Source organism: Alligator sinensis, unplaced genomic scaffold (assembly GCF_000455745.1).
Source record: "Alligator sinensis unplaced genomic scaffold, ASM45574v1 scaffold1322_1, whole genome shotgun sequence".
Taxonomy (NCBI): domain Eukaryota; kingdom Metazoa; phylum Chordata; order Crocodylia; family Alligatoridae; genus Alligator; species Alligator sinensis.
Genome location: NW_005842116.1, coordinates 548283 through 560839, shown reverse-complemented (window position 1 = coordinate 560839; position 12557 = coordinate 548283). Strand labels below are relative to the sequence as shown.

At 44.7% G+C, this 12557-nt stretch overlaps 1 protein-coding gene across 9 annotated transcripts in view; it reads left to right on the top strand.

Moving 5' to 3' along the window:
* Window positions 1-12295, top strand: part of SRGAP2 (SLIT-ROBO Rho GTPase activating protein 2) — a 163915-nt gene extending 151620 nt beyond the window's left edge. For 7 of the 9 annotated variants that reach the window (XM_006024744.3, XM_025205513.1, XM_006024743.3 and 4 more), the window contains 3 exons: window positions 186-332; window positions 2542-2869; window positions 6150-12295. In XM_006024744.3, coding sequence (XP_006024806.1) covers window positions 186-332; window positions 2542-2869; window positions 6150-6533 — 859 coding nt within the window. In that variant the 3' untranslated portion in view covers window positions 6534-12295. The remainder of the gene's footprint in view (window positions 1-185; window positions 333-2541; window positions 2870-6149) is intronic. The other 2 variants (XM_025205514.1, XM_025205516.1) reach the window with 2 other exon arrangements.
* The last annotated feature ends 262 nt before the right edge of the window (window positions 12296-12557 follow it).

The following is a 12557-nucleotide window of genomic DNA, read 5'->3' as shown; positions in this document are numbered from 1 at the left end:
CGGTGTTATCAGGGCCCTAAGTCCGATATTTGAGCGCTGTTCCCTTGTTAGGCACAGCAGGTTAGGCACAGAAATCTGGGTCTCTGATGTGGAGTGCAATTTGTTCCTCGCTCTGTAATAATAAAAAGGCATGCGGGTGGGTGCAGCAGCCCCTTCTGACACGATATCTTTCCCTCCTCCCCTAGTGAGGACGGTATTTCTGAGAGATCCAGCCCCAAGTCTGAAATAGAAATCAACTCGGAGCCACCTGAAGAAAAAGTGACCGCCAGAGCCAGCGCCAACTGTCCAAGCGGCAGTCACGTTGCAGATATTTACCTTGCAAACATCAACAAGTAAGAGCGCTCTTGCATTGGCTTGAGAAGCTCAGTGTTGAGGGCAGTGGGTCATTCTCTTTCTTGAGGAAAATACTGGAAATAGGCACTACTACTCTCGCCCATCCACTTCTGCTTCTTCCTGCTCATTTCCACTCCATTGTTCAGCTCCCTTTTCTCCAGCCTGCCCGAATCACTTTTATACACACCCTCGTCATTCCCACACCTCCATTCCACTTCAGCCCTTGGCCTAAAAAAATAAATGCCTCGCTTTGTCTTGTACGCTCTAAACAGATGCTTTAGTATGTGGCAGATCCACCAAGCTATACTATATTGTGGCCTGTTGCTGCGTGTATCGTGTTAGAGCACCCAAGCTCAGGCCTTCGCTATGGTAAGTCTGGAGCGGTCACTTGGGAAGACAGTCCCTGGCAAGAGGAGCTTACAGTCACGAGTTAGAGAAATAAGTCGCACTTTGGCATGACCTTCACTGTAACTTCTCTCTCCCGATCTCTCACATTGTTTGCTCATACCCGTTACTGCTCTTTGGGCCAGGGATATTTTGAAGTGCATTCTCGAGATGTTCAGTGCATTTGTGGTTGCTGTAAAGCAGCAATAAGGGAAAAAAATACCTTGCATTCAGTGCTGTCCATAACGACCTTTCATAAAACTTTTCTCCCAAAGCCAATTGCTAACCTTGAGTGCCACACCATTGACACCACGAGCCTCCCATTGCCCCAGTTTGATCTATTCAGCGAGGTGTCGACATGCTAGTCTGTTGATGAAAATCTGGAGAATGAAATTGTCTTGCTCTTTCTTTTCTTTTTTTCCCCCCTCCAAGGCATTGTTATTCCCAAATCTTTCAGTTCATTTCATTGGTATAAGATGGCACGCTAGGTTACCAAAGCAACTCTCTCAGTAATAGAACTGAGTACCCTAAAGCTACTAGTGCTGTTAATTATCATGTTGCAGAATTGCTTATCGACCTCTGGGGCACAGATGGAGAACTCTTAAAAAATGTTTCCTCTGTGAGGCTGTTAGTGCCAAATGATGGGCCCGGTTAGCTAGCGTGCAGCCATGTGGCTTTCTTTAATACCAGCGAAACGAGTGGTGCGTTTTTACCTGCTTAATGAACCGTTTGAGTGTGGGACTGTATCAGGTGTGGAACAGCTTGCACCATGGCAAGTTCCGTTTTGGAGATTCGCCATCTACCGCGGAGCTCTGCTCCTTGTTGCGGTACCCTGCATGACGCTTTTGCCAGGGAAGGTGTGATTTTTAGCAGCAGTAGCATAGCTCTTTTTTTTTTGTGTGTGGTTTTTCTTGAGGTTTGAATCGTCTGACCTATGTGTTAACAAGAGTGGGGCAAAAACAGATCAGATGGTTTCACTGTGGCTGTTGTGCCACCCACTGAATTGGTTTTTTGATGCCAAAATCCAACTAGAAATAGTACACTTGTAGCAGTTACTCATGCAGCCTGCACTATATATAAATCAGTCTTTTTCTTTAAGGCATGCCAGGCTGCCTGCTTTATAACACGCGGCAGTCTTTCTAGACTGGCCACGTCTAATGTGTATGAAACAATGCTTTCAGACTGCATGTTGCTGGGGGATGTTATGGAGATAATTTTGGGGGGCCAGCTTATGTACTATTCAGTCTCATACCCCTATAGCACGGCATAGATTATCTTTCGTGGCCTTGCTTAAGGTATAGAAAAGGCATGTTTCTAGAAGCAGCAAATGACTGAATCTTGTTGCTAACGCTAAACATCCTTTAAGGCAACGTGCCTACCTGCTCTTAAAAAGAATGCCATGATGCCTTTGCCCCAGAGTTTTAATAGGTTTTCTGTTATGCACCTTAGCCAAAAAGAGAACCTCTGATGTAATAACCAAAAAAATTGGTGTCTAGACTAGCTGATGGCACAGAGGGGTTTTTGGTTAAAATGACAACTTTTCCTTTGTAACGGAGTTAAATGCTTTTCCATTTAGTCTTCTGCATGTGCTAGGAAGGTGTACAACTGTTTGTAGTCTAATTGGCTTCGTTATGACAGACGTTAAGGTGGATGGTTGTAACATTGTATGACGATGCCCTGAGCAATGATGGAGGTTACTAATAACCCGGCCAGCCACAGGTCTCCTTCCACTGCCGTCTGTGTTGTCTGGGGGAACCCTGTTTCGAGGTCTGGCTCTCTGTGGGTCTCTTCTCATATTGACTTGTTTTGCTTTTGCAATTGAAGGCAAAGAAAGAAGCCAGAGTCTGGCAGCATTAGGAGAGCTTTCCGTCAAAGCGATAGCCATGGGCTGACGAGCTCTTTGGCCGAACCAGCCTCTCCAGGAGCCGGAGCCAGTTCTAGACCTTCATCTCAGCCCATTATGAGCCAAAGTCTCCCCAAGGAGGTTCCTGATAAATGTTCCATCAGTGGCCACGGCAGCCTTAATTCCATCAGCCGGCATTCGTCCCTGAAGAACAGGATAGAGAGCCCACAGATCCGGAAGACCGTGACCGCAGGAAGGTCAAAGAGCTTCAACAACCATCGGCCCATGGATCCTGAGGTCATTGCTCAGGTAAAGGAGACCCTTTAGCCTAAGGGAGGTTGGCTTCTGTTTTCATAAGGGAGTCACCAAGCGATTTAAAACCTAACTGCATTCATTCTGGGTAAACTCTTCTTCTTAGCTCAGCCTTGCTATGCGTAGGGGAAGGATGCGTTCCAACCCTTTGCATATGTGAGCGCTTCATGGGCTCGGAGACAGATGCTGAACATCCTGTGCTTGTCACTCACGCCTTTGCATGAGCCATAAGTGTGTATCCACCCCCTCTTCCCTCCCCCACCCGTTTCTTATATCATTTACAGCATAAAAAAGTTGTCCAGAGAAACAAGGAGTTTGCAGACCCACACAATGAAGTTTGGCGCTCCGTTTTTGCCACGGCACCTGTTTGTGCTGGTCCATGCAGCAAAGACGAGGGTTGCAGGATATATTTGAGCGTGTTGATGGGGCAAGGAAGCAAGATTTTATCATGAGGCTGGCCACTCTGCCTACCCAAAGATGCTTGCCCACCAGTTGGTCTGCTCTCCCAGCTCGCACTTCCGCGTTCTTTTAGTGTAACGTAAATCCATGCCTCAGTCTAATCGTGTAACCTCACCATGTGTAAGGCAGTGGGACTGCGTGTGTGAGTAAAGATAAATGACTCGGGCCTTTATGCCATAGAAGCTCTGGCACGTTCGTTATTCAGAACCCACAGCTTCTAAGGTGCTCGTTACAGAAAACTCATCCTGATTTATCAGGAAAAAAACATTCAACAGTCCAAACTCTGGGGCCTGAGAAAAGCAGGGGACTTGGTATCAATTTAAAGTCTTTTCACCACCTGAGCAACTTTGACCGTTGGTGAAATTTTGGAAGCATTTGCAATAGCACAATCAAAATAAAAGCGATGCTGCCTCTGTTCTGCTTTCATAGCAGCGTCTTTTTGTGTTCACAGACTCAGATACGTGGTAAGAAGCCACCTTCAAATCAAGTTGCCTTTGCATTTTGATTTCTTTAGGCAGGTGCTTGCGGGCGTGGGGAAGGCTGCCCTACTGATGTGTACACAGCTGTTCCTTCACCCTACAGAGATGGTTTTCTGCATTTTTAGACCGAGTCAGCGTACAGTACACGTGATGGGGAAGCATAGTTTTCACCTTGTTTTTTCTGCCCGGCTCTTGGAGAGAGAGTGGGTTTTTAATCTTTCCTCATTTCAACCCTCCCTAGGTATCTCCCTCTCTTGCTTACATTTTGACATAAATACTTCTGTGACAAAATCCTCTTCTTTTATTTATCCATCCCTCTCTTCACAAAAATGTCTCCAATAATCTCTTGGTGCTTTGGGACCATGGGCCATAAGAATCATGACTTGGGTTAATAGAAACGGCAACCAGGATCTGTAATTACTGTGTCTTGGCTTGGCCTGTCCACCACAGAACAATACCAGGGCATATAAACCAGGTTCAGAACAGCCAAAGGTTTGAAGAAGGGCTTAGACAGCAGGGAGCTAGAGCTAGTGATGCAAGTATTGGAGTGAGATATTACAGACTTCCCTCTTCACCAGAGGTTCATGCAGTGTTCCCCGTTCCAAACCGTAGATACGCCTGCACATGCATGCTCGTCCATGCCAGCTGCTTTTTTTCAGCGTGTGACGGATGTGTCTGAGGCTCAGGAGCACTTGGCTCTCAAGTTTCAAAGTCCGCTCTGAGGTACCCTGAATGGCTAATGTCTGCAGACTTGCGAACCAGAAGTGACAGGATTTCCAAACCCCGCACCCGCCCCCCAAAAAGTGGAGAAGTGAAAATGACCCGAGCGCCTCCTTACAGGTGAACCAGTGACACCAGATAGCTTATACTCGATGTCAGGTTATCGTACCGTTAACACTGGCCTTTTGTTCAGGGTCCAAGTGAATATCTTACATCCTCTGCTGGAGTGTTGTGTTTGGCCTTTGCCGTATCTTTAGCCTCGGTTCTGTCGGAGGGTATTATACGATTCTCGCTGTCTTGCTGTTTTTATTCCCGTTAGACTTTAGCTGAAGCAAATCGGTCTCTTTGTCTTTCAATTAGGCTCTCACTTTAGTTTTTCTCTTCAATCTCCTCTTCCTGCCAGAATAATAAACTCCAGTAATTCGTTGTTTCCACTGGAGATTAGAAGCTTTAAAAAAAAAAAAAAAATAGCTGCATTAAATTAGCACTCCCCTTTCATGTCCTCTCGAGTGTCAGTTCAAACACCATCTTGTAATCATCTGACGTTCTACATATCTTTCATAGATCTGTAAGTGTTTTAAAATCTGCTTGGTCTGGGGATAGGATCGGAGGTGTTAGGTTACTGTCTTTAGTTCCTTTTACCACTCCTAGACTGATCTTTACCTCCCCCGCTTGCTTTAAGGGAAAAAAAAGCAAAAAAAAAAAAAAAAATCCTCTAAGGAAGCTAGAAAGCTGTAGCCAAAATATGAGTCATGGAAAGGCTAAACCCTTCTGCTCTCCTGTGAATTTTGTTATACCGGCGGACTCCAACCCATAGCTGAATCCTTAATAAACTTCTAGGTCTTGATGTAGCTCAGAACAAACCCACAAATTTTACTTTGGTCTCGAGGAGTGCCTTTGTAGCCCTGTGCTTAATTCCCGTGATATTATATAAGCTGGAAAGGAACTTGTCCTTTTGCCGTGCGTCTCCAGCATCCTCTGCAGATTTTAAAACTCAGCACAATTTCCAGTTCTGTTTGTAAGATTTTCACGGGAGATTAAAAGCACCTGCGTAAGACCTGAGCTGTTGAGATGGCTGTAACAGATACGCACTGCAGGGTGATCGGATTCTCCGAGTCCCAGCAGCCAATGCAGTAAGCCGCTAACATCATGCTTTTGTTCTTTCAAAGAGCCGCTCTCTCTGATATCATTGGAAGATTATCCCTCTGTGCCAAGCAAAAAAAAAAAAAAAAGGGACAAGAAGAAATCCTTATCTTTTTGAATTGCAGGCTTTTCTCCTAGTAGTTTGGGCCAGGAGAGGATTTTATTTGCGTCTTCAAAGTCCAGGAGAATTCAGGAAAAATAAATTGCAAAACTAGCCTCAAGGAAAGCGTTATCAATTAGTTGGCTCCGGTCCGATGGAAAACAGTGTTATTAATTGGCTTTAATATGTTCTGCCAGATAGCAGGCAGTCATCCTAGCACATAAAGCTGATGTCCCCTTCATTTTCGAGGTCAGATTAACCCTTGCTTGCCAGTGATGGCTGACGCTTCACACTAGAGTTGAGACGCGGTGTATCTACAGTTGACGCTGTGCATCTAGCCCCTGTGATGAATTCGGTCTCTCTTCAATTTTTGCAGGATATTGAAGCTACTATGAACTCTGCCTTGAATGAACTGAGGGAGCTGGAAAGGCAAAGCAACGTAAAGCACACGCCAGACGTTGTCCTCGACACGCTAGAGCCTTTGAAAACCTCCCCGGTCGTGGCCCCCACCTCGGAGCCTTCCAGCCCTCTGCACACCCAGATCATCAAGGACTCTGAACCAGCCTTCCAGCGGAGCGCCAGCACTGCTGGCGACATCCCGTGCGCCTTCAGGCCGGTGAAGTCGGTCAAAATGGCCGCGCAGGTTAAACCTCCAGCAACTAGGCCAAAACCTGCGGTTTTCCCCAAGACCAGTGCCACTAGCCCCGCTGTTGCGTCTTCTCCATCTCAACAGCCTACTGACAAGTCTTGTACTGTCTGATGAACTAGAAGCCACGCTGTGGATGTAATGTTATTGTTTCAGATGAGGAGACTATATTAAAGAGACGCTATAATTCCTATTTAACTAGTTTGGGACTTCTGTCGAAGGTTAGTTTGTAAGTTGTCACTGCCAGGAGCGCTTCCTGGGAGTGAAGACGTTAGTAATTAAGCCTCATCCCAAGCACTCTGCATCGGTGATGTTAGTACAACAAAATCCAGCATCCCACACGTATGAGGTGGACAGAGTAAAACCCATTATCAGGTCACTGTGAAACAGGAGGAAAACTCAAAGGAGCAATGAATTGGTTCTTGGTTTATAGTTGATGCCTTGTTCAAATGTTTGGCCACTGAAGGAAGTACTCAGTGGCATCATGTTCTGAATACTGGTGTAGTGACTTATATAGTCTGTGCTTCGTTTGCCGCAGGGAAACAATAAATAGTCTATTGCATGTTTTGGTGCCACTGTTTGTGGAGCTTGGACATGCCTGTTTCTTGTGCTTTATTGCATTGCCTGCTGGTGCCACTGTGCTTAAGGGTCTGTCTCAGTTTCCATTACATCCTCTGTTTTTCAAGGGTCTTAGCTCGTAGTGCTAGAGATGTCTCTCCTGGGTTAAGACTTGTCATGACGGATAACTCTGGAACAGTCTTAGTTTTGCTGAGTTGCATGTTATGCGTCTGCTCAGCTTGAAATGCAACACATCTCTTTCAGATTTTTAGGAGGACAAAAGAATCCCAGAACGCATTGGTTATGGGTGCTCCAGCTGTGCTCCCAGATTTTAAACATGGCTCTGTGCTTTCTTTTCAAATGACATTTCCATCCCATTAGGCTATAAAACAGTGTGCGAAGCGTGTGTCCTTCAGCAGGGACTTGAAGATGGAATGTAAAAATGAGTTAACTTTTCGACACCAGCTGCCGTGCTCTCAAAGAAGCTGCCTTTCCTAACGCACATGTCCTTGTTATGCTTGAGATGGGCCAAAACCAAAATCTCCGATCTGAACGTACCTAAAGCTTGGATTCTCAAGGTCTCCAAACTTTTCGTCTTTTGATTGTAAATGTGTTGTTCTGTGGGCCGGGCCACCGTGAACCACTGGGGGTAGGGGGAGAGGGACACAAAGCAAAGGGACTTAGGCAGTATAGTATTCAACTTTATAAATTGCTTAAATGCATATTCCTATGATATATCATCGTGTCTTCAAAGGACTCTGCAGACATTTTAATGAATTCTTAATATACGCGTTTATATGATAGACTGTGACGGTCTCAAGTGCTAGCAGGCTGCATAGACTCCTCTGTACTCGCTGGGAATTTCCAGAAAGCTACAATTTAATGACACATAGCGAAAGGAAATGCACACGTTATATTAAAGCAGAGATGAATCTTGCAGTCCCGCCCAGCCAGTGAGGCTCTCCGCTGATGTTTCATCTTTGGCTTACCTTGTCATGCCCGAGTTTTGTTTTGCAGTCTGGAAATAGTCACACATCTTAAATTCTCATCATACCCACTCGAGCAAGATGAGGAGGAAGATGGTTTTCCCATTCTCCTTTAGTTTCCTGTGAAGTCCTGAATGGCAACCAGAATTTCTCGTGGCTTAATGTAGATTTGTAGTCTTTTTAACTGGCATTTTATTAAAAACAATACATTACATCTCTTTTGAGGGAAGAAAAAAAAAAAGTTGGCCTTAAATAGTCACTTCCAGTTCATTAAAAGGAGTTTGCTTGGATAGACTTGCTGGGTTTTTTTTTTTTTCTCATCTTTCTGTAAAAGGAGAGGAACTTCTGTATGAATGGTGTTTGATGGCAAATGACTGACCCTCTCTATGCCCTGAATTTTGGAGACTTGACAAGTGTGTTGGCAAGAGTGCAAAGGAAATGCCGAAAAAATTCTTGGGACCATTCTCATCGTTCATTCTTCCTTCGTTAATGTTCAGCAGCCTTTATCTTTTGGGCACGCTGCATCCGTGCGCTGCTTCTGTTGGACTGTAAACTGTCCCCATCAAAGGGAACGAACCCGACTGCGTGACCAGCTAACTCGCTCTCAGGTTCCGATGGACTCCAAGTACCAAGAAATCTCACTTTCTTCTGGAAAATCGATTTACAACCAATAAGCAATTAGTGATTTTTCACTCAGGCGAGACTCCGGCAAATACGTTATGTAGGTTTTTGTTTGGATGGTGACTGGTCAAAGTGAATGCTTGTCTCGCTACCCAGGAAATGAGCAGAACAAGATCCTGCTACGAATTCACTTTGGCTCCTTAGTAATGCCTTATTTTCTTTTGGTTTATGCCTCGCATTTGTGTTGCCAAGGGACAGTATCCAACTACACACAGCACCTTAGGACAAGGTGGTGGTTTCCTGTCCTCAAGACCCACAGTACAAGTGGCCATAAGAGATCAGATGCTGGTCTCTGTATGGAATTAGTATGCTTATTTCTAGAGACCAGGACGCTGGAAAGATCCTACTGACCGTATCTTGGGCAAATCAACTGGAATGGTGGTGTGCGCTGTGCTTCACGTTCAGGTACGCACCTGGCAGCATCGCCTGGAGAGCGTCCTTGATGCTTCAACCAGCAGGAAATGCTTCAAAAAAGCAAACAAACCCCCAAAACACCACTGGTAGCTTGTCTGTCTTGTGCCATGGACTATGTGGGGCTAGCAGTTGGTTTGTTGTAACTGGTTTGTGACAAACTTGTTGGGGAAAAAGGTGGAAAGAACTGGAAAAGACAACACTCTCCACTTGTCTGGTGGGCATCTTACCGACAAGGTCAGCACGGCACGGGAAACAGGACGTTCTACTGCGTGGGGAAGTGTATATGTTACTTCATAACTTCATGTCCAGAAGAATTATTAGATCTTCCAGGGAAATGCAGTTTCGTAACTTTTAGCGTGTGTCACATTTAAAGTATATTCTTTCCAAGAAGAGAAGTGTTGGTAACTGGAATAATGTATGTCTGCTCCGGTAATGCTTTGTATGAACATAAGACTTTTTTGTTTACTGAATGTTGGATTGAAATGATCCAAAGCGACCTTTTAAAATAAAAATACAATTTTAGGTGATCGGTCTTAATAGTTTCTGCAGTTCTGACCTTGTGCATTTTACTTCCTTAGTTGGAAGTTACTCCACCCTGCTTTAATGCTTGCTCATTTTCTGCCTCCCTGGGAATCCAAAGGCTAACGATTTAGGGCTTGTAAACTTAGTCCACGTATCCAAACAGTGAGGTGTGACCAAAAATACTTTTGCTTGATCTTTACTGGATGCTTGGTTGCAATGAAAACCATCAAATACTTGCAATACACTGTGACAGCAAAAGAGTTCTCCGCTATGTATTTGAATGCCTGTTTCAAAACAGGGAGCTTTTGAGTTTCTTGTGAAGAATACCTTTTTTTTATTTTTTAAATGTCGGATTGTTCTTGCACGTATAATGTGTTCAGATAAAGTACTGACAAACTCATTGGCCAGATCAAAGCCTAGTTTTGTAGTTGTTAGGGACTGGAAAGCACCTTGCAGATCATCGCGTCCAGCCTGTTAGAGTTTAGATGGGATAGTCTATCCATTATGCCCCAAGTCTTCTACCTTAGTCTTGGGTATGTTGTCACAAGCTAAGTTCCCTTATCTAAGGGAGTTCTGCAACATTAAAGCAAAGGGAATACTTAAAGTAGAGTTTAGCCTTAACTTCCGTTTCTTTCCTAAGTGTTGGTCGAGACATCAACGCTTCGTTGAACGTGGGGTAGGCATCTCTGTGCACGTGAGGATTTTGCCAGAGAAGTAAACTTCTGCAGTGAGCACCTCGCAGATAGGTTACGGAAGCACCTTCCCGATAGACTAGACTGGCCTGGATCTGTCAGTTGAAGGGAGGTTGTATTCCCAGTAGGGCATAATGCCCTATTAAGGCAACTGAGCTAATGGGTGTGTGTGCATGTGTATGTGTGTCGTAGTCAGACCATACATTCAAAAAGTCACAAGATGCTGGATCCTCTGCCCTAATCCAGTGCACTAATATGCACATGCTTAACCATAAGCATATGAAATGATCCTTCTGCACAGAAGTGAAGCCTTCCTCCTGGGCTGTGGTGCACTTTGCGGGACGAGCCCTAAAGCCATGGGGACTTGTTACAAAAATTCAAATGCATTCACTCATTTTGGCTTTGCAGTTCAGTCAGAGAAGAAAAGCCTAGGAACAGCAATGGGTTCTCCACTTCTGGCAAGACCATGGGAAGGATTCAGAAAAGAAAACATGTTTTAGCATAGATTTGCTTTTATAAAAATATATCACCCCTTTGGTGAAATCATCTGGCCTTGACTACCTATCCCACAGCCACAGCATGAGTTACCAGCAGAGAGGAAGCTCCTGCTTGTCACTAGTAAACCAGCAGCAACCAGAAGATTGCCTAAAAGGGAAATGAGTTTTTAAAATGGTTGGAGTTAAAACTTGTGGTTGGAGGAGGCATGAAGCATTTGTGGGCTTAACTCCACTCGTGTCGCAGCTTCACAGGTCCTCTTTGAAGGTATATTCCCCCTACACATGTCGCCTCGCTCTGCCACTCATCGGTGCAGCTGCCTGGACTTAGAAACCATTTCTAACCCGCTTGCTTGTGCCCACGCAAACTCCAAAGGGAGCCATTATGTTCTGTCTGCTGTGTAATGCACGTGGCACGGCGTATGCAGAAACTGCTTCTTGGACCTTCGGCTCTGCCCCTTCACCTCCTGGCTATGCCAAAACGGTAGAGGGAAGGGTTTTGTCTCGGCGTAAATCTCAAGTCGCGTTTCTATTGAAGAAGGGAGCGGCAAAGCCGCCATTTAAAAACTGGAAAACGTGCAGTTGGTTTCTGTTGTTTTTTGGACTTCCAGGAATGTTGTTCAATAGACTTTTGTTTTCCCGAAACGGAGCAAACAGAGGTGGGCTTGGGGGTGGGAAGGAGTCACAACTGTGCAAATACCTGCTAGGTCAGGTTTCAGTGCAGGGAAAACATTTGGCAGCTTGCAATGGAAATTGCAGACGGACCCTTCATTTTAGCGGCACTACAATAACTTGCTTTTTAAGTGGACTTCACCAGCCTTTCTCTATCGGCAGAGTGCTGTAATCTGCATAAACTGAGTTCAGAGGAACTGGACTCTTAGCGTGCCAAATTGCTGGAGCAATACTTGTAAGCAACAGGTTCTTTAAAAGACCAGCTCTGATATATGTAGCCACAGTAGGGCAATTGATGAAACTCTCCCAAATTTGAAGAATAGCAGCAATGTCTCGATTCTACTGTACGTAAGAAAGGTCAATTGCAGTTGAGCAATCGTGTCTTTCTTTCTTCTTTTAATTTAAACCCTAATCCTGCAGGAGCAGGCTAGGCTTCATACAGCACATCGGGGGTTTCTTTTTGTTGGTTTGTTGTTTTTTTTTGTTTTGTTTTTTATTAACAGCAACTGTTTAATGGTTTGGGCTGAAATGTTACTGTTAAAACAATTTCCATTGTTTCATGTCTTCTACACCAATATATATATGGTGTATATATTTACTTTAAAAACTGTGTAAAATTGTACTTTGTATATACAACTATGTACAATATGGAGGTACATCTCTCTGTTTTTTTTTGTTTTTTTTTCCTTTTTGGTACAGTATTGTACAGTATTAGAAGAGTACACGTGTTGGAATTGTTAAATCCGTACTGGGGAAACACAATGTATCCGTTGTCATTAGCAATAGTTTTTGGGGAAATAAATGTTTCAGGTATGGTGGAAATGCTGACCTACAGACGACAATAAATGGTGTGTAGAGAGGGGGTGTGTGTCTGTGTCTGTCGGGGAGAGAGAAATAGGACCATTGGTGTCTGTCTGCTTGGGGCGCCGTGCTGCCCGCCTCGAGATTTTGAGTTTCCCTTGGATTCAAAGCTGCTTAAGTAACATCTGGAAAAATTAACAAGGTGAGGAAAGTCTTACAGGCTCCAGCAACAGTACCGCACCTCTGGACCAGGAGGTGCGGTACAAGCAGCAGCCCGCACAGCCTTCTGCAGACACCCTATCCGAAGGACGGGCAGAG